General features: G+C 34.1%; 3 protein-coding genes across 5 annotated transcripts in view; 1 reads left to right on the plus strand and 2 right to left on the minus strand.

The window, feature by feature from the left end:
* LOC107185554 (protein kibra) overlaps positions 1 to 9007 on the minus strand; it is a 55913-nt gene extending 46906 nt beyond the window's left edge. Inside the window, exons 1-2 of the mRNA XM_015573260.1 lie at positions 8685 to 9007; positions 7851 to 7991 (exon numbers count right to left, since the gene is read on the minus strand). Of these exons, the coding sequence (XP_015428746.1) occupies positions 7851 to 7978 (128 nt within the window). The 5' untranslated portion in view covers positions 7979 to 7991; positions 8685 to 9007. The remainder of the gene's footprint in view (positions 1 to 7850; positions 7992 to 8684) is intronic.
* A 3231-nt stretch (positions 9008 to 12238) lies between these two features.
* LOC107185278 (protein FAM114A2) lies at positions 12239 to 14240 on the plus strand. The gene is made up of 4 exons (XM_015572940.1): positions 12239 to 12794; positions 12970 to 13538; positions 13754 to 14071; positions 14150 to 14240. The coding sequence occupies exons 1-4, from the start codon at positions 12356 to 12358 to the stop codon at positions 14222 to 14224; spliced, it is 1401 nt and encodes a 466-aa protein (XP_015428426.1). The 5' UTR covers positions 12239 to 12355; the 3' UTR covers positions 14225 to 14240.
* A 1470-nt stretch (positions 14241 to 15710) lies between these two features.
* Positions 15711 to 18943, minus strand: LOC107195190 (nucleoporin p58/p45). 3 transcript variants are annotated; one of them, XM_015585005.1, is made up of 8 exons: positions 18713 to 18943; positions 18283 to 18635; positions 17990 to 18194; positions 17537 to 17910; positions 17252 to 17476; positions 17095 to 17169; positions 16796 to 16828; positions 15895 to 15962 (listed from the first exon to the last, which is right to left on the minus strand). In XM_015585005.1, exons 1-7 carry the CDS (start codon positions 18775 to 18777, stop codon positions 16818 to 16820), a joined length of 1308 nt encoding a protein of 435 aa, XP_015440491.1. In that variant the 5' UTR covers positions 18778 to 18943; the 3' UTR covers positions 15895 to 15962; positions 16796 to 16817. The 3 variants fall into 3 exon arrangements, with proteins under 3 accessions (XP_015440483.1, XP_015440474.1, XP_015440491.1); XM_015584997.1 differs by lacking the exon at positions 16796 to 16828 and having other exon boundaries at positions 15711 to 15962; positions 18283 to 18608; XM_015584988.1 differs by lacking the exon at positions 16796 to 16828 and having other exon boundaries at positions 15711 to 15962.
* Positions 18944 to 19530: the final 587 nt, after the last annotated feature.

Genomic DNA, 19530 nt, shown 5'->3' on the forward strand with positions numbered 1-19530 from the left:
TAATAAAAATTATGTAGGTATGAATGTGCAGAGTTCTTGGTTATTAAAATAAATGTTTCATTTATCTGAAGATGGAGCCTCGGATGTGTCCATCTTTTCTTGCTCTACAAAAGGAAAATCAGCTGCAGAAACAATCGTAATTATTTGTAAATCCTACAGCGATGATATTTTATTGGAAACAGAGTAATTTGTAATTGCTAGGCTACAGATTTTATGCGTTTAACTAAATATATTGCGACAAAGCTAAACGTCGTAACAGAGGATTAACGAAAGTGACTAAAACCTATAATAAAATAAACCAAAATTTATGTACAATTCCTAGTTTTTTTACGTAATCTAGAATGTATATAGAAACTATCGCCGGCAAATATAGATTCCGAACAACCACAGATCTCGCCACGTCTGGTGATTGAAGTTCCGAGAATAAAAATATGGCGCTCGGCTCGCAGGAATCTCTGTTTGCCTTCGTTCTCTGTACGGGGCTGTGTCACGGCCTAGGAATGCATCGAATTTCCAAGTTTGGGATCACCCATGCCTCGTAATTCGTGCCACGGGGTTTGATCGCGCGCGCGTACTATACACGCAATATGTATCACGCCCGTTCCGAGTCTCCATTGTTATTATTCTCGCTCGTATGAAATGTAATACGAGTGTCCTATACGGCAATAATTTAACACCATTGGACGCTGAACACTACGGATTTTATACATTCACAGCATTCGCGAGTGTGCGAGACATAAGAAGATTTATGATTTTCATTTTATTTTTCAAACATCTTAACCATTAATAGTGTGAAACATCTTTTATAGAAAAAAGACGATTAGAACAAAGGTCTGACTTGAAATAAACAACCCCCTTTATCTTAATTCAAATTCTTTCGAAATTGTTTTTTGAAAATAATTTTGTTAACAATTTCTTTTTATTTATACATGGACAATTCAAACTGATATAAAATTTATCTAAACTTCTTTTGCGATATTTTTCGAAGTTCACAAGTTACAAGCGAATGTGTAAAAAGGACGCTTCGGACAGAAAGGGTGGTTTCTTCCTCAACCCTTTAAGTGTTTTATTTCATCTTGAAAACGTGCACTTATGTGCTTAATTATTTTGAAGCTATGACGAGTTTACTTGACAAAAACAGAGTAAATGCATTTGCTATAATATTGAAATAAATTCTAACAAAATGACAAAATTACTCTTGCGGCTTGAATGCCATCCATTGTCAACAAAAAGTCACTGTCTTATTAAACAGCCCTCGTACATATACTGCTGCATATTCTTTTTTTTAAAGTGATTATCTTCTTTTTTTGTCCTACAGTATTCTAAAATGTGTTCAAATTACGAATATGTTTTTTTATTTTATGTAAATTGCAAATGTAACTTTTTTTGTTTAATGACAAGTATACTCGACATAAACATCGAAAGGGCTAAACCCCTTAACAGAAAAAATAAATTTCTACTTCATTTTCATTTCCTGAAAGTCACATAGAAATATCAGTATCTTTCATAACTCTACTTTAAAATTCGCGCCATTAACCAATACTTTTGAGATACAGTAATTTTTATGAAATATTTAGTTTCATAATTACAACTTCTATAGCAAGTAAAGTTATTACATGGATTATTTTAACATTAGTGCCATATATTGACATTTTTAAGTTGCAACAGTTTATCTAAAAAACATTTTCATTTCTTAAATAGAATGCTTTTTATACTGACAAATATTGTCAACCTGATTATTCTTAAGGAAACAAAAATGATGGTATACATGATTCGTTACTGTCGTTTCAGAATACAGAGAAATCGCTTCCAAATCAATAGACTTGGACTTCCCAGGTAATCTTGGATGCTATTTTCAGGTTCGGATCGATTCAAAAGAACCACTATCCGATTCTGTGAAATTGTGTCCTCGTAAAAGAAGTTTCGCGGAAAGATATATTTACACGGAAGAGAGACTGAAAATTCCCAATGTATCTAGTCAGCTACGTGTTTTACGTTGAAATTAATCTTCAATCTATTAATCACAATTATTAATATTCTTACGAAAAAAATTATATACCTACACAGTAGATATGTTAATTCTCTCTAGGTTAGGTCTTAAACACTTTACACACGTTCCGTACAAATATAAACTCGTAAATGCTTAATTAACCCTCTCCTGAGAACGGTCGGGTCACTCGAGACCCGTGACTCGGAATGTTTACTTTCGACAGATAACGCGAGAGAGGATCGTCGACCGAGTTGAAAGAATGGACGTAGCCGGTCACGCGGTATGTATTATAAAGGTGAGTCCACACCGCGCGTAAAATTGCGACAGAGCACGCAACCGCGAAACTGCCCCGCGCGTGGACACCTGCCGCTCGTGTATGTATGTCTCGCTCGACACGAGTATCCCTCGGGTCAATCAACGACGAGTCGGATTTTGGTCGTGCTAAAAGGTGTCTCGCTACGATCTACTCGGTACAATTGTTCGTTTTGTACTTATTTTTCGTCGTTTCAGTTACAAACACGAATAATATAAAACATAGATTTTAAGTCGGAGCGAGTGCCAACTTAACCTCTCTTCCGTCCCCCATTTTCCCAACTTAATTTATCTCTCGGTAACAAATTGACAGTAGTAACAAAATTAATCTACAGTTACCTACACATGGCAGAATAACATCATTTCTTAGGAAAAAGTGTGCCAAAATTGGCACAAGGTATTGACGCATGAAGGTTAACTAACCTTTAACTACGACGCAGCTGACTAAAAAATACTACGCTTGTATGGCAATTTTAATCACAAGTATAAACCTTTCAGCGTGACAGAGTATACCTATTATTATTATAATTATCGTTCACTATGACAACACTGGAATAATTGATCGTTTGTTTCACACAGTAAGCAAACGAATCTGCTTACCGTTAGTAGCCATCTGATGTATCTTGAGATACTTTGTAGAAAAGTATAGGTATAGAGGTGTTTTGTCTTATACAATCACTTTGCGAAAAGTCACTACAAATAATATTCCCATAGCCACTATAAATATTCAAAATTCGACGCCCGTTCTAGTAGGAAAAGTGGTGACCGTACTGACTGTTCAACGTAAAGACAGGACACTGCCGCAACGAAAATCACGTGACTTTCAGGGACAACGCGACATTTGCGTGTTCTCTGCAAAAGGATAACCTATTCATTTCGCAATTAAAGTCGGCCTTTTAAACATTTTAATTATTGTACTATTAACGAGAAACGAAAGAAGACATTCGAAGGTACAAGTGCATTTGGCTATGTCGTTTTATTTGGAAAAATGGAGAAAAGACGCTTCGTACTGATTGTAAATAGATACGGTCCTGTTCGTCACAGAATGGACCAATAAGAGGTCAATCACGTGACGACAGACATGCCGCCATTGTTGAGAATTCAAAACAGATAATTCATTAAAGCAGTATAAGAAAAGAACAAACAATTTTTACTATGAATAAGAATAACCAAAAGAATGTTGCTTCTAGGCTATAATACATAACATTTTAACAGTGTAGTCGCTGTTCTTTCGCGATTCACTATAATGAGTACATAGGATAGATTTGAACCTCTCGTAATGAAAAGGTTAAGAGTCTCTTCAACTGACTCGAATATCGTACCTTGAAGTGATCTGTTGCCATACTGCGACCGAAATAATTTATGACCAACATAATTATAACGAATTCATTCCTCAGTTCGTCAACGACTTTTTCATCCACGTTTCTTTTTTTCTTTCTAAAAATTTCCTGCATATTGCAATAAAATACAATGCGACAGTAATACGAAATTTTGTATACCTATAGATGCCACGATTGCCTAGCAGTATCTAAAGATTCACATCGACTGGTGGATTTACCTCGAATTTGTTTTATTATATACATAGCGAGGAAGCAAGTCGAGTGGCATGCCGTACGCAGCTTTAACATAACCACTCGCGAAGAATGCGGGGAGTGGATGGATGATACGTGTAACAAACTGCAAACACAGACGAAGTATAGAATAGACCTACCCATCGAGTGCGTTTTTCTATCTCACGGTCAGAAGGCTCTACAGTTTCGTTACAGTTTTAGTATTACGCTTGATGTTATAGCATTCTCTAACCTGAAAATCGCATTGAAGCAACAATTTCAATGCAATCTAATAGTATTTATATGTATTTTATGTGTAAATATAATAAATAACTTAAAAAGATATAGAAAAAGACAAAAATTTAACAAACCATACAAAATTGAAAAAAAGAAACGTATATTTAAAGAAAAAAAATTAATTTTCCAGGATTCGAACCATCGATACAGTAGTTTAAAAACCTAGCACTTAACCTCCTTCGCTACCCTAGCTTTTGAAATGATAAAAGTTAAATATAAAATATCTTCATAAAAAATGAGTACTTATTGACGAAAAAAAGTCGAGTCTAGAACTGTGAATTTGCGAAAAAATTTTTTATGTATCCATTAATCACAGAATTCAGATACTGTTAAAGAAAGTAAAAGATTCTCAAACTACAGCTCGTGAGAAGGTTCCATCCGATCCACTAATGTATAGTCCCTAGCCTATGGGGTAATACAGTTTTTATGAAATATTAAGAAGCCATAGCACCCTACAAGACGATTAAACGGTTATAACAGAGTGTAAAGACGCACATATACATGTAAAGTGCAAAACAATATTTTCCAATTTCTAATATAGGTACATAAATTTAAAAGAATATCTGACGAATACCTTCATGTGTCGCACATCCAGAAGTATTTTAAACTGACGGTTTTAATATCGTATACGCTAACCTAGATCGACATTCCACGACCTGTGTGCACTTGAAGTGAAAAGGTCAAACAGAATAATTTCTTTATAATTCATCCTATCGGATCACAAACGTAATTTTTTATTTCTGTTTCTTTAACTGAAAAAACGTGCGTTATCAATTCCGAATTCATGTCTCCGCGTAGCGTTGAGTGCCTAATTTTTGAAGCTTTTTTTCTCACAAATTAAACATTGCGTACTTCGTATGATCACAACAAACGAACGGAACAAATACAATTCTTTGCTCGAGTTCTGCGTCACGTTGTTTCGATATGACGACAAAAATACCAATTGACACAAGTTAGAACACACAGACGCGTTGCGAACATTCTGATGTTCAGTTCTTTTTTCTTCACGATAAAGTTACGCCACGAGATTACGTACGCGCGTGTGGACCTTGCTTAACACTTCAAGGAGAAAAAGCCGTACCCATAAGACGCATACGGAGTTTCATAGTTTTTATCGACTGAACGGAATTAATTTTGACCCATAATATTTTATCACAATTAACCCTTTGCAGTTTTCAAACTCAAGAAGTTTTACACGATTTTATTTTAAAATAAAGATGAAACGACGACTCCGATACACTTTTATTGTCTCGTTCGGGAACGAGACCTGAAAAGTTAAAAGTCTTGTTTATCGAATAAAGATGTGCGAGTGGTTGTAATAAGAAATTTCCGTTCTTTTATTGGCCCACGATGTTTTCTCAATTCTGACACGCTATAGATTGTGACCGCTATCGTAACAAGCATGTTTATACGAATTTTTACTGATAATGATAGTACTATACAGTTCCATGTAGTAACTATTAAATAAGTAAACGGAAAAAAAACAAGGACTCCTCAGAAGATACGGTGAAATATGAACGACGACCTGACTCGTCTTCTTTGGTTAACGGATCGATTTCAATTCTATAATTCAGTTTATAGTATTAATAAGTAAAACAGTAGGGGTCTGACGTTCTCGTGCAATAGAAAATAAAGAGTTTGAGTATCCATGTGTTTGATTACAAGTGAATTGAAATAAAGTAGAAAAAGACTGATAATGAACATTTATTTTATTCCTAGATAGTTTAATGAACTCTAAAAATTTCTATGTACCTCTAGTCTTTCGAAATTAGTCCAAAAAAATGTGTTAAGGGAAAATAATATTTTTTTCACTTTCACTTCGACAATACGGTGGTCACCGTTTGATAGAAAAAGTCTGGACACCCTATACATATAAAGCTAGAAATGTACTGGATATTTGTCGAAACGAAAAAAGCGAGAAAAAAATGAAGCAGGATTGAAGAGAGAGAGTTTTCTTAAATACAGATGGCGAGCAGATGCCATGCATTGCAATGCGTACAACTGCAGTAGTAAAACTGTTTGAAAGGAGTACCGCTCGAATATTTTACTTGCATTCCCTAATATATGAAAGAGCCCTGATAGTAACACAAAAAAAAATTAAGTTTTTCAATTTTCAGATAATAACTTACTCGTTTGTGAAATTTGTACAGAAACAAAAAGAAGGAAATACAGATGAAGTAATTTGTGTCTGCATCACTGGAGGAATAATTTAAATAAAAACGGAGCGCATGTCAATCACGTGTCTGACACCTAAAGTACATGAAAGTTTCAACGGAATACATATTAATCCCCTTCACTATTTGTCCTTAAACGTTCAAAATGATTACAATGGTATTTAAATGGTAGCAGTACTCAAAGTTACTTTTCTCAAGTCTCCTACTTCATTTATAGTCAAATCTGAAACATAATGTGACCTTCATTTATCCCTCTGATAATTCAATCAATGTTTCTTGCCTCACAAGTCTCCATTTTGTCATGGATGGACAGAATGACAAAAGTTCAAAAGAAATCTATTTAATATATTTAATTTATTTAATATATTGCAAAAAATTACTATGTAATTTATAAGCATAAAATTACATTTCGAAGTATCTAACCAATGTTTATAATATATATGGCAAAAGCAAAAAAGAAATGGAGAACATACGGAACGATACATCTTGACGCGATATCAAAATCGAAAACACCCTTCTAACAGTCTATTTTTAGGTACCGGTCGGTTGCATGTATGTATGACGGTATTACGGTACGCCGGTTAGCCCCGTAAGATGGTTCACTTACATTACGGTCTCTACTACCAATACGTAGACGCTAATCTAGACAATATGGACACGTGGACCGGTGAACATGCAAGCAACTTTTACATTTCGTCTCCTGATTCGAGATTACGATGATTCAACGGTATCTGCAGATTTTATCGCTGAAATATTTGATAATTTCAATCGTACCTAGTTTAAAAATGTTTGCATTTTTTAACAATTAAATTCCTAGCTGTACCAAAATTTCTACCAGTCTTTTAATACATAATAACGCGTACATTTGTTCACGCGTTAATGCATAATTTTAAAATCGTAATATATTAGATTTGTAGATGGTATATGTGTAAAAGAGATTGTTAGTTTAATATCAATTAGACACCTTAGTATCAATGAAATAAAAGAAAGGTTTTCTAAGGAAGTGATCAATTGACGTTTGATATTCTATTTATTTTTTCATTGTAGTACGTTATTAGGTAAGGCGTGAACAGAAAAAAAACTATATTTTTAAGATGCATGAGTAAAGATTTAAAACAAATAATAATTCTGTTTACGCGCGACCCTGATCACCAGATATCTCGAGTTTTTCACCGACAGCGCAGCGGCCCTGGCGACTGGAATGCGGGCGCGGCGAGTCCTCGGTGTATGAATATACGCATACACGTAGTAGGTATACACACTCGAGGAGCTAAAGGGGCGCTCACACGAGGGTAATGTAACGTCAGAAATATTTCGCGTTCCGACTTCTACGTTCCTTGTCGACCAACAGCACGGATTTTATCGCGGTAACCGCCGCGTTAATCCGCGAAATGCTATGATATTTTAAATGGCCGATAGTGTCAGTCGGTGTAAAACGCGCATTGGCTAGCACAGTCCTCAGGGTAAGCACGTGCACGCATGCACAACAAAACACCACGGTAGGTAGCGTGTATTAAAGTGGCATACCTGTCTCTTGGATCGATCCACGTTGTTTTTCTTGTATTGTGATCGATGAAGTACACTTTTCCATCGAAGTCTTGCGCGACGTCCCACCCGTCCGGAAGCGGTATCTCCCCATTCCGTCTCCTTGGCATATTTCACTGCGCTCTAAATCCATCCAAAATTTTCTATCACCGAGCAGTCAACGGGGCACACATCTGTGCGCACGAGCACACACGTTACTCGTGCCGCATACACACTGTATTGATAGAAGAGAGAGAAAGACAGACGTCCCGGGAGAGATAAAGAGGATGGTCGAGTGGTGAAAGAGAAGGAACGCAATAGCAATACACATTGACGTGTACAGTGGAATGGAAATAGAAGGGATGTATTTCACGTCACTGATTACACCCATACACGTACACGCGGCATACGTACATATTATATGATATACGCATGCAGTGTACGTAATAAATAATATATATTATTCATTACATATATACAACGTATGTATTATGTATGTACGTGTACAGCGAAGAACTGAAATAATTCGTATAGTAAGAATTTCGAGATAAAAGGGGGTTTTCAGTATTATTTAACTGCATTCCAAGATATAGTATCGTATGTTAGTCATTACAAATATTTATATACGTGTATGATATACAAGTACACATGTCTGAATATGATTCATAATATAGAAGACAGCTACTTTTATTCCGACATTCTTGCTGTACGAATAATTTTGTCCCTCACCGTATAAAATCTCTCTCTCTCTCTCTCTCTCTCTCTCTCTATCTTTCTGTCTCACACACAGCATACACACACGCGCGCGAGCGCGCGCTACTCCGCCATCATGAATACCTCATTATCATGAGCGGAGTGACGTCAGAGTCCCCGCCTTCAGATTCCTCTCGAGCGGAATTCCACCGTTAACATAGCTGGCCGTTGAAGAAAAGTCCACTGTTGGTATCTTGCCTTGAGACTGTACCGTGGTCCCACATTTGTACGAGAGCGCGTATCGATGGCCGTTACATTATCGTAACACTTTCTTCTTGATCTAGCACTGATCACTGTTGCAATTACGAAAAATATTATGCAAATAACATAGCCTTTACGTTACTTTCCGTACACCACAATTAAAAAAAAAAGAACCGAATTCGATATGAAATACACTTTCACCCCTACTGCCGTGTCACTTTTGGTTCACTTCCATTTACATTCTTGCCTCCCGTTTCTCAAGACCTTGATTTTATATCACACGTTCGATGACTTGTTTCTACCACCATTCCTCAGCATCGACTACTTTTACATATTTATTGTTCATTCCACACCATTTAATAGATGGTATAATACCGTTTTAAAAAATACTTACAGCACCGTGCCGGCATACACAGGCAACAACACTCGTGAATACGGTCCGGTGTCGCATCTCATTGAACACTTTTCAAAAAGAGATATCGAAAGAATGTTCCAGTCTGTCTGCGAATCACATCGTCGTTTCTCGCAAGAGGAATGCATATCTCCGTCTGCGACCCGCTTTAAGAAGTGCACGCTAATGCCGGTACCGTCGAACACATTTCACCGTGCTCCCTTTTCCTTCTCGCACTAAAATTCCCATCGGTTGTGCAACAGGCACCCGCGAACGAGCGCGGCGACGTTTCTTTCGAGAAATGTCAGAATTTACCTCGCGTTCCCGCCGCACACTATTTCACTCCGCTTTTACTTGCACAATAGAACACTGTTACGGTTACCACAAGCCACTTTTGCTTCGTTCCCCCCGTAGACCGTATTGACTGAAAAACTGCACACTATGTCAAGTCCGTCGGTGCCAAGAATACGGACAGGCTACTCTCTCGTTTCGACGATACTACAACCTCGCGCCAACTACAAGCATTTTGAGTGTTTGAAACATGCCACTGGACGTTCATACCGTGTGCGCTTGGCAATGCTTCTCGCTCACTCTCTCTTCCTCTTCGCCTCAACGCGTACAGCGATGAGAACCGAACGTAATCCCCTCTCAGCTTCGTACCCTCCTTCCTCTTTCTCACGAATCGCCCCCTCCGCACGGCAATAGCTCTCGTGTCTCTGACCGCTGTGTACGAACAGCGACGGGAACAAACGAACGCGATGCTCTTTCGATGGTTTCGCATATTTTCCGTTACGTTGCACTGACGGCGCCACCGTACAACTTCCAAACGCAGGTGCACTCGAGACCGTTGAACATCCGGGACGAATAGATAAACTGATGGTAATCCGTCGGTGCCCCTTCGGGAATGTATCATACGAATACGAATCTCTAGTATGACTGCGTGTGTTGCTTCCTCTTTTCTTTCCGTCTTTGATAATTGTCCGCTGCCGAATTTGAATTGTGAAATTCCTTCTGTATCTTATCCCCATCGATTCCCATATTATTTAACAACTGCAAAAGAAGAAATATCTTTTCACATTTTTGTGCATATTACTTGGTCAAATAAGTGATTTGTGAAAGCACTCGTGACATTTGGAAAGCGTTAAATAACTTTTCTCATTCGTATCCATTTGGCGACATCGGGGAATAATAAGATCTCCATGTAATTACATAAAATTTGGATTCCATTGAATTTTATGTATAAACCGCAATATATAGATAAAATATTGGTTCATAAATGGAATATGATTTATTCTAAACATTTCGTTAAAAAAACCAACATGAAAGATATGTGTCCATTTACTTTATCTAGTTACATAAATGTTCAGGCTTTTAAATGGAATTTTAGAAAATAATTTCTTTTCTTTACCTAAGACATTATGTGTACTCTATAACAATTTCACATTGCACCTTTCGAATTTTATTGTCCAAAAAATGTTATGCATATTTTTTCCTTCTTTTATACATTCTGGATAATATTCTATTACTCTTATTAGTGCATATAGAATATTGATGCTTATTATATTATTTTATGATTTTGTCTATGTTCATGGACCTTTAATTACTCATTTAAAAGTAAAAAGCAGTATTCAATTTTGTATTGTGTAACTGCCTTTACTTCTCACTGTTAACATATGGTTGCGTATTTCTTTAATGCCACCATGTAGAATAATTTACGTTGAGAAGTTATTACATATAATAAAAATTTTGTTTCCTACCTTTGATCGGTAAATCCATTTGACAGTTATAATTTTGCAACTTCTTACTGTATTTACAATAACTCATCGCTGATCCGTAACGAAAACAAATGACAGATGATAAATAGACCATTCCTTGACCGAGAGTTCCTAAATATGCATCAATAGCATCAAGATACACACTGGAATAATCTACATAAGATTAATAGGAATTGTGTTTTAACAATTATACGACACGATATATCAAATGACAATAACGATGTCGTTCGTAATTTTAAATACGTAGTCATATAAATACATACGAGAATGAAACGGTTAATTATGTATTATCTTTCGATCTAACTGATTCATAATTATGCACAATCAAAATTTGATTTTATATTGAATTATTTTCAATTATGTCTATTCAATACGGATGACATATATGTTATGATAAAAAAATTCCGTCAGTTTTTCATACTAAAGTTGTAATTATTTCCTTCACATAATTAGTGAAAATATGCTTTTATTTAGTATTTTTATAATTTTTTGCAAACATTGAACAAATAGTGAAACATATTTATAACTTCCGTATGAAATTTAAACCAACTAAAAAAGTACAATGCTTAAATTTTGCTTAATTTTTCTTTTCGCATGCGCAATCCACTCTCGAATTCACGACATTTACATAGTTTATGAAGTATCTAAAATATCTGTCCAGAAAGGTATGTGAACGAACGTCACATATGTATACACCTCATTGTGCATACATACAGTATGTGACGTAGAATTTGATACGTATGAACAAGTGTTCACTAAAGGTTGTATCAGTGCATAACTCTTTTACGAGAGATTGTGATATAACTGCAATATAATTTGATGGTTGTATTGGAACTGTATGTTGTCGCCAGCTATTTTTAATTTCAAAATACAAATTTTACTGTTCACGCGAAATTAACATGGCAACATCTGAGAGCGATGACTTTGAAAGTGCTGACGAAGAGTATAATATATCTACGAAAAGAAATATTCAGTCACAAGTGTGGTCACCAACAACAATAGATTCGGAATCTGACGATGATACGGAATATGTACCTCGAATTTCATATGCGAATACAGTTTATAACAAAAGAACAGAAAAATGTTACGCGGACATGGATGCAATAAAACATGAAAAGAGACCTGATAAAGATACGCTTAAGAAGAAGGAAGATGACAGTATTAACAATGTGTGTAATAATGAAAGAGATGAACAAGTGATAATTAATGCGGAAAGAACTGACAATGAGGTTACATTTTCCAATCTACAAACAGAAGGATGTGCAGGATCAGATGCAAATACTATCACTTTGAAAGTGAAAGAAAGTGATAGTGGAAGCACTTGTGGTAAGCATAATACGCATTATAATATTGCAGAAAGTAATAATATTACACTTAATACAAATAATATGACAGCAGATGTTAATAAAGGAAGTACATTAACAGAAGAAGAACAAGTTGTATCTACAAAATCATTGAAAAGACACGAGTTATCCGAACAAGAAATGCCAGAAGAAATGAAATCAGAAAAAAAGTTTAAAGAAGTATTTAAACCTGAAGGTTGGGAGGGTCTTGGAAATGAAATTGAGTTACCTGAAGAATTAACTGAAGAAAAATTACAGCCGATACTAAAAAGATTGTCATTAGCAGGAGAAGAGAACCAAAATTCTTTTAAAGGATGGGGTTGGGGTAACTGGGGTGTAAGTTCACTACTCACTACAGCAACTGCTGGAGTTTCTACATTAACTAGTCACGTATCGCATGGACTTACACTTTTAGAAGAATCTATTGCTGCAACTGAGGAACCTAAATCTGATGAAACAAGTGACAAAGATGATTCTGCATCCAGTGGTAAAATATTTGTTTTATGAAATTTTCATTGTTTATCATTATTTAATGTTTTATGAACAATGAATCACTAATTAGTTATTTCACTCAAATATACAAAACAGTTACATGTATAATAATACATACTATAATATATAATCAATACATTAATAAAATTCTATAATTATTATACAAGTTGAGGAATATTCTTTTGGATTTGGAAACCTTATGTCAGGTGTCTCTTCAATAACAAAATTAGTTGAGTCGACTGGAAGTAAAGTTATGACTGGTGGATTAGATACATTAGAAGCTATTGGTAAGAAAACAATGGAAGTATTACAGGAAGGTGATCCTGGTTTAAAGAAGAAAAGAGCTATTTTTAAGATTGAAGCGGATAAGCCAATCTTGTCACAAGTTCTTAGAGAAGCTAAAGACAAAGCAGAAACTGTTGAAAAAACTATTGAAGAAAAACAAAAAATGAGGAAAGTACATTTTGAAAGCCTATTTGATGATTATCAAGGTCTTGTTCACTTAGAAGCACTCGAAATGTTGTCAAAGCAGAGTAATATTAAAATACAACAGCATTTAATTGGCTTGAATACTACTGAATTAAATTCTGTTCAAGAAACATTAGAAGAAGTTAAAGAATTATGTGATTTAGGTGATGATGACGAAAAAGATGGTGAAATAACTGATTTGAAAGTTAGGCTACAGGAAATCTGTAATGATCTTGGAGTTAATATTACATATGAAAGATTGCATACTGTAAGTAACTTACATATAAACCCACATATATGTAGACAGAATGAATCATTTGGAAGTAGAACTGTAAATATCTTCCCTGAATTTGTTAGCACCAAAAAGTCTGAGGAAATACTATAGAGATATGTGTGAATTTTTCTTATAGAGAAACATTAAATTATAATACAATACTAATATATAAACTCAATCATACTATTTAAATTAATTTATTTTATTAGATTTGCGAGGAATCCGAAGCCTATCTAGCACCAGCTGTCACACATACCGATGAAGAAATATTTGAACATGCCATTTCAATTTTGGTGCAATTTACAGCCTTTTCTGTAGAAAGATTTCATAAAACTGCAGAATTACTTTTAATCAAGGAACGTAGAAGCACTGTTAACGAAGCTGATGCATTAGTTCAGTTAACACATATTCTTTCTAATAAAATCGGAATATTAGCCAATACTTACTGTGATTCCTTGCATACACTTTCTAAAACTAAGGATACGCCAGATAATATTAAAACTAATGTAACAACTATTTTTATGGAGGTAAGAAAAATATTTTAGTATTATATAAACTGTGTTTAAATGGTACACAAAATTAATTGCCTCCTTTTTTTTATACAGGCTTCAAATGCAAGTTCATACGTTCAAGATGCTTTTAAATTGTTAATACCCATAATACAAGTTGGTGCTATTTAATAACTACGAAGAAATGTTTAATAATAGTTTCATTACAAAAAAGGACAACTTTTTTTTAATAATCTTTCATATTACATACCTTTTTAATTTGTTTGCCACAGGGACCAAATACATTCAACTATAAATATTAAACATGAAGATACATAAACTAGCTAATATTTCCTGTAGTCATAATAAGTAAAGAATAACAGTATATGTTTACAGTATAAATTTTTAATATAAACAATTTTAACTGTACACAAAATCACTTTCTTGCAGAATATTTAAATAACAAAATTCAATTGCAAATTTTTTATAGTTTAGAATTATATAGCATAGAATCATCAGTAATGATAAAATTTATTCGTAATATTATCTATTAAATAAATGTATCATATGTACTAGAAATGTTTAGAAACGTGAAACGTCGTTTCAGAAATCGATTGAGGATTTACACGAAAAAAAAAGAAGAAATATTTGGTATTGCTTCTAAATTATAGTTATTTCTACATTTTTTACAACTGATGTAGTATAACTAATTCTATTGAAATAATTTTTGTGTATCACAGGTCTAAATGTCCAAGACGTGGGACACTATTTGAGAAAACAGTGTATAGTCGTCGGAAGGCGATATAAACAGGTCTTTACACGTGTGATATAAGCTGTTTAAATATTCGGCCTGAAATAAGTAGAAGAAAATGTATACTGCTAAGAAAATATGATTATGAATTAAAAAATGATAAAGAGCTTGTTAGGATCTCTGCAATTGAAATACTTTGACAGTGATTAAGTTTTGCAATATATGTTTATGAATTTTTTATTTTTACAAAATCAATATATCTTATATGTTAGTTACCGGTTGTTAAATGTTTAATCTGGTAGGGAATACACCTCCGAAACTCTACATTTTAAAGTTTAAAGCATGGAATATATCATTGGTAGAAAATCAAACCAAACAAGACTGGTCTTCAAGAACAATGGTACCATGGTGTTCTGTAGTTTACATATAAAGCACATCTCTGCGGTACGAAATCGTGACATTAATATAAGAATGCAATCGCATTAGCGTAATCGCTTTTTACTCTGTTAATGTTGCTGATGTCACTTGCTGTCAACTTTGTATTCATCTTAACTTACAAGTGCATGCGAGCGCTTTTGATCCTGAAAGTATTGGACGCATACGTCGGGTGGGGAGTCTTAAATATTAGGATATATCTTGTATAAAAATTTTATATTTACATTATTTTGTAAAAATAATGTACTTTGCAGTAACTGACTAATAAAACAATTTTCAGAATAAACATTTTTGAATGAAATCGCGCGTATGCAGTAAATTGAGAATTATGAATCATTCATTCTATCACAGTAGACAGATTAACTAAAAACGAAGTATTTTCTTGTGAATACTTATTGTGAAAATGTAATACATACGCCAACAATTTCTTGTTAGTGCAAAAAATTTGGCCAGTACTACATGAAAAAGTCGATGTTGCACAATATAAAAAAATAAAGTAGAAAAACAATATATTAAACACAATTCAGAGCAGTACAAAAATTAATATAGACACAATTTAATGTTTCCCTCTTTTATTACCAACAGGAGGTTTTTGAAGTTGGAAACTGGAACTTGATTCGCTTGTTGGTAAAGGTGCAGTAAGGTTTGTTGGGGTATTAAAAGTCAAACTTGCAGTTGGTGGTTTCAATGATGGGCCTAGATTAATGTTAGTAGCAGATGATGTTGGTACTGTATTTCCCCAAACTGTAACAACATGTATACTGAATTATTTTGAATCTCTTTAAAACGTTAGTTCAGCTTGCATACAATATTTGAAGCTATGCACCAATACCAATGGATTAATTATTACCAGAAATAATATATTATTTACAAATATCGACAACAGTAGATAGTTAACTTTCGCATGATCGTCGGTGTCTTTGCAGAAACAGGAGGCTGCACCTAGTGTGCTCATGATTTTTGAAAATTAACTCTTCTTTACAATAAAAATGTAAAAGTTGTTGACATACCATTTGTACTTATTCTTCAGACGATTTTTTGTCTTTTATTTATTTCAGAATTACTGCTCTTAATTATTTTATAACATATGTATAAATTGCATCATATCCAGGTTGGCTAAAAGAATGCATCAGGTTCGTTGGATTCACCTTCAATTGTGTTTATGCGCGCGTTTACGAACGTTAACAACCGTGCGAGAGTTAAAAAAGATTTTATTGCAATCAATATCTAGTTATACCCATAAAACATTTGAAGGATTTTTGTACTTGATACAAAGTTCACATATTTTATGAAATACTACACTTTTTCGTCAAAGCGAACTTTTTTTGAGAGTAACAGTTGATGAGAATAACAGTTAAAGCACATATAAACTATACAGCCATTACATAACAAGCATAAGTTTCAATTTCTTTTCACACATTTCCATTTCTTAATGCCAGGTACAAAACAGTAAAAATATTTATGTCAGTATTAAAATATATATACGCATTTGTGTATAATATATGTTAGATGCACAAGCTTTACACCCTTCCTCATAAGTGACAATACACAAAGGAACTGAAGTAAAAATTTAATACCTTACAAACTAAAATAGATCCTCTATTCTTTTCCTGGAAAGGAAAAATCAAATTCAAATCAGAGAAATAAGACTATAAAATAAAACATATTTACAACTTACAGAACCACAAACAAATTTACTATCTACGAAAAGGGTGTTATATGTTAGTAAATCTACCTCATACTAAATCCACGCAAGACCTGAAGGTAGGAGATGGTTATGGGGTGGTTGAAACAACGAAAATACGTTGTCTTAGGGACTTCGTTTTCAACATAAAGATATATCAATATCATGAAATCATATATGTATTTTATTTACCTAATGGATTTCGTGTTTCATAACTTCCTGATCTGTTAGAATTTAATGTCGTCGACGAGAGAAAACTTTTATTTCCTGTAAAAGTAAAATTATAACGTATAAAATAATAAGAACGATACCGGAAATATATGAACTAATAATCAGCTATATAAGATACCTGGTCCAAATGGAGTTGGACCACTTGTAAGTTTCCCAATATTACTTCGAGACGTTTTTCCGTCTACTTTAATATCTTCAAAAACGTTTGTATTGTCTTTTAAAACATATTTTCTAAAATTAAGATATTGTTCTTTGTGTTGTTGTACTTTCGAATGCACTCCCTGCAGTTTACCAGCAACAGCTACCAAAGACTCATGAAGTTTACTCATAGCCATCGTTAATTCTAAAAGAAAGTCACAAGATACAGTACTATGTCTTAAATAAAAATATCAATAAGAATTACCTTGTGGTGTCAGAGCTTTTGGAGTCATCATTGTTTGTATATGTTTCTCTGTTGTTTCAATTTGAGATCTGAATAGCATTAAATCATGTTCAAAACTATCAGCTAATTCCATGAAGAATAACAATGGTGCGTTATTTTCATATTGTAATCCTGGTGGCGTATCATGTGTTCTTTGAGCTATTTCAGCATTCTGTAATGCTTTGGCAGTATCTTGCTTTAACTTATCAGCTGCAGCACGATCACGCTGGACAGAGCCTGCTAATGTAGTTAAAAGTTCCATCAGTAATGCTGTATCTTCTGCACATCGATTTAACGGTCTTGCAGAACCCCTTGCTATATCTGAAGACAATACCTTTTGCTCTTTTACGAATTCCCTAAAGTAAAAATATACACTGAATAAATGTGATTCAATTTTAATGTATCTGTCTTTTTAGTATCTTATACATAAATTACTTGAATTTATCTATTGTCTGTATTAATTCCGGTGGCCAAACATTTTCTTTAGCAGTTGCTGGATTACCACTTCCTTGTGAAAGACCTTTATTGCTTGCAGATACATCTAAACCTCCTAAGCCTTTATTTGTTATATTTGTAGCAGTAGTAGCTGGTTTTGATCCTAATAATCCACCGCCAGTAACAGATGCACCAAAAAGTGATGCTATAAAAATAAAATCCTATATATATATATACATACATTTTTAACAATGGATTCAAAAAGAATAATTGACTTTGTGTGTTGTATGTACTTGTAGTAGTAGGAGCACAAAAAGTAGTGTTTCCTGTGGAAGCTGTGTTTGATGAAGCACCAAATGTTAAATTACTACTTGTTGCAGGTGTGCCAAAGTTAAGTCCAGTAAACAATGGTGCAGATGTAGCTGGTGTTGGAAATAACCCAGTACTAGTAGTTGTTGTGGTACTTGTATTTGATCCTAAAGCTAAGCCAGTTGACTGTGGTTGCGTAGACACTGTAGGAGTGCTACTAAATCCAAAACTAAGGCCAGCAGTTGTTGCTGGGGTTGAAGCAGCTCCAAAAGATAATGTCGATGCTGGTGGAGTTGCACCAAAAGGTGTACTAGTTAAATTAAAACCAGTTGCTGGTCTGAAGAATTACAATAAATTTTTTCATTTTGTTATAATATTAAGATTAATATACACCGGAGACTTATTCAAACTTACTTTTGTCCAAATCCGAAATTTGTATTGCTCGATGTTGCAGGTGACCCAAGATTAAAAGGCAACATACTTTTTTACAGTAAAGTCATGTACTTCTTTGTTTTCAAATAAAATTCCTTTATATTCTTCAAACTTTTCTCAAACACAGGTCACCTTCAGGACGTTCAGTCACCATCACCATCATTCACGTTAAAGTGTGTTAAACTGGTTAAAGTTGGTTAAAGTAACTGTTCAATGCTGTTCAACAGTGTCCAAGAAGCGCTATCTTCACTTTAAGAGTGTACATTTAAGAAACTACACAGCACATATGATAGGATAAAGTCGGCACTAGAGAGAGAAGACAATAACTTGAGTAGCTTTCTTTTCTTTCTAATGGGGCTGTAGTGGGAGATTCTCACAGCTGAGTGGAGGCACTACATGCATACATCCACCGATTAGGTATAGAATAGACCTTCATCCAATCACTGATCTATATACTATATAGTATAGTGTTTGTTAAAAAGTTAAATATTATTTTACAAAGTAGTAAGTAAATTACAAAATTGTTTAGTATATTATAAAAACGGCTGTACATATATTGAATTTTTCAATTATGCACGTATTTATACAAATAACATTTCAAAAATAAACATGAAATGATGTAGAATTGTGCACATAGTTTTTATTAAGTACATTCGCAATAATAAATACATAGTATTACAAAATGGTGTAAAATGTGATACAAAAGTCAAACTGGTAAAATTACGATTAAGTACAATTATAGACTGTTTGATTTGTTACGGGACATATTTCAATATCGATTAAAAAACTTTCTACATCGT

The sequence above is a fragment of the Dufourea novaeangliae genome, unplaced genomic scaffold (genome assembly GCF_001272555.1).
Source record: "Dufourea novaeangliae isolate 0120121106 unplaced genomic scaffold, ASM127255v1 scaffold18, whole genome shotgun sequence".
Taxonomy (NCBI): Eukaryota; Metazoa; Arthropoda; class Insecta; order Hymenoptera; family Halictidae; genus Dufourea; species Dufourea novaeangliae.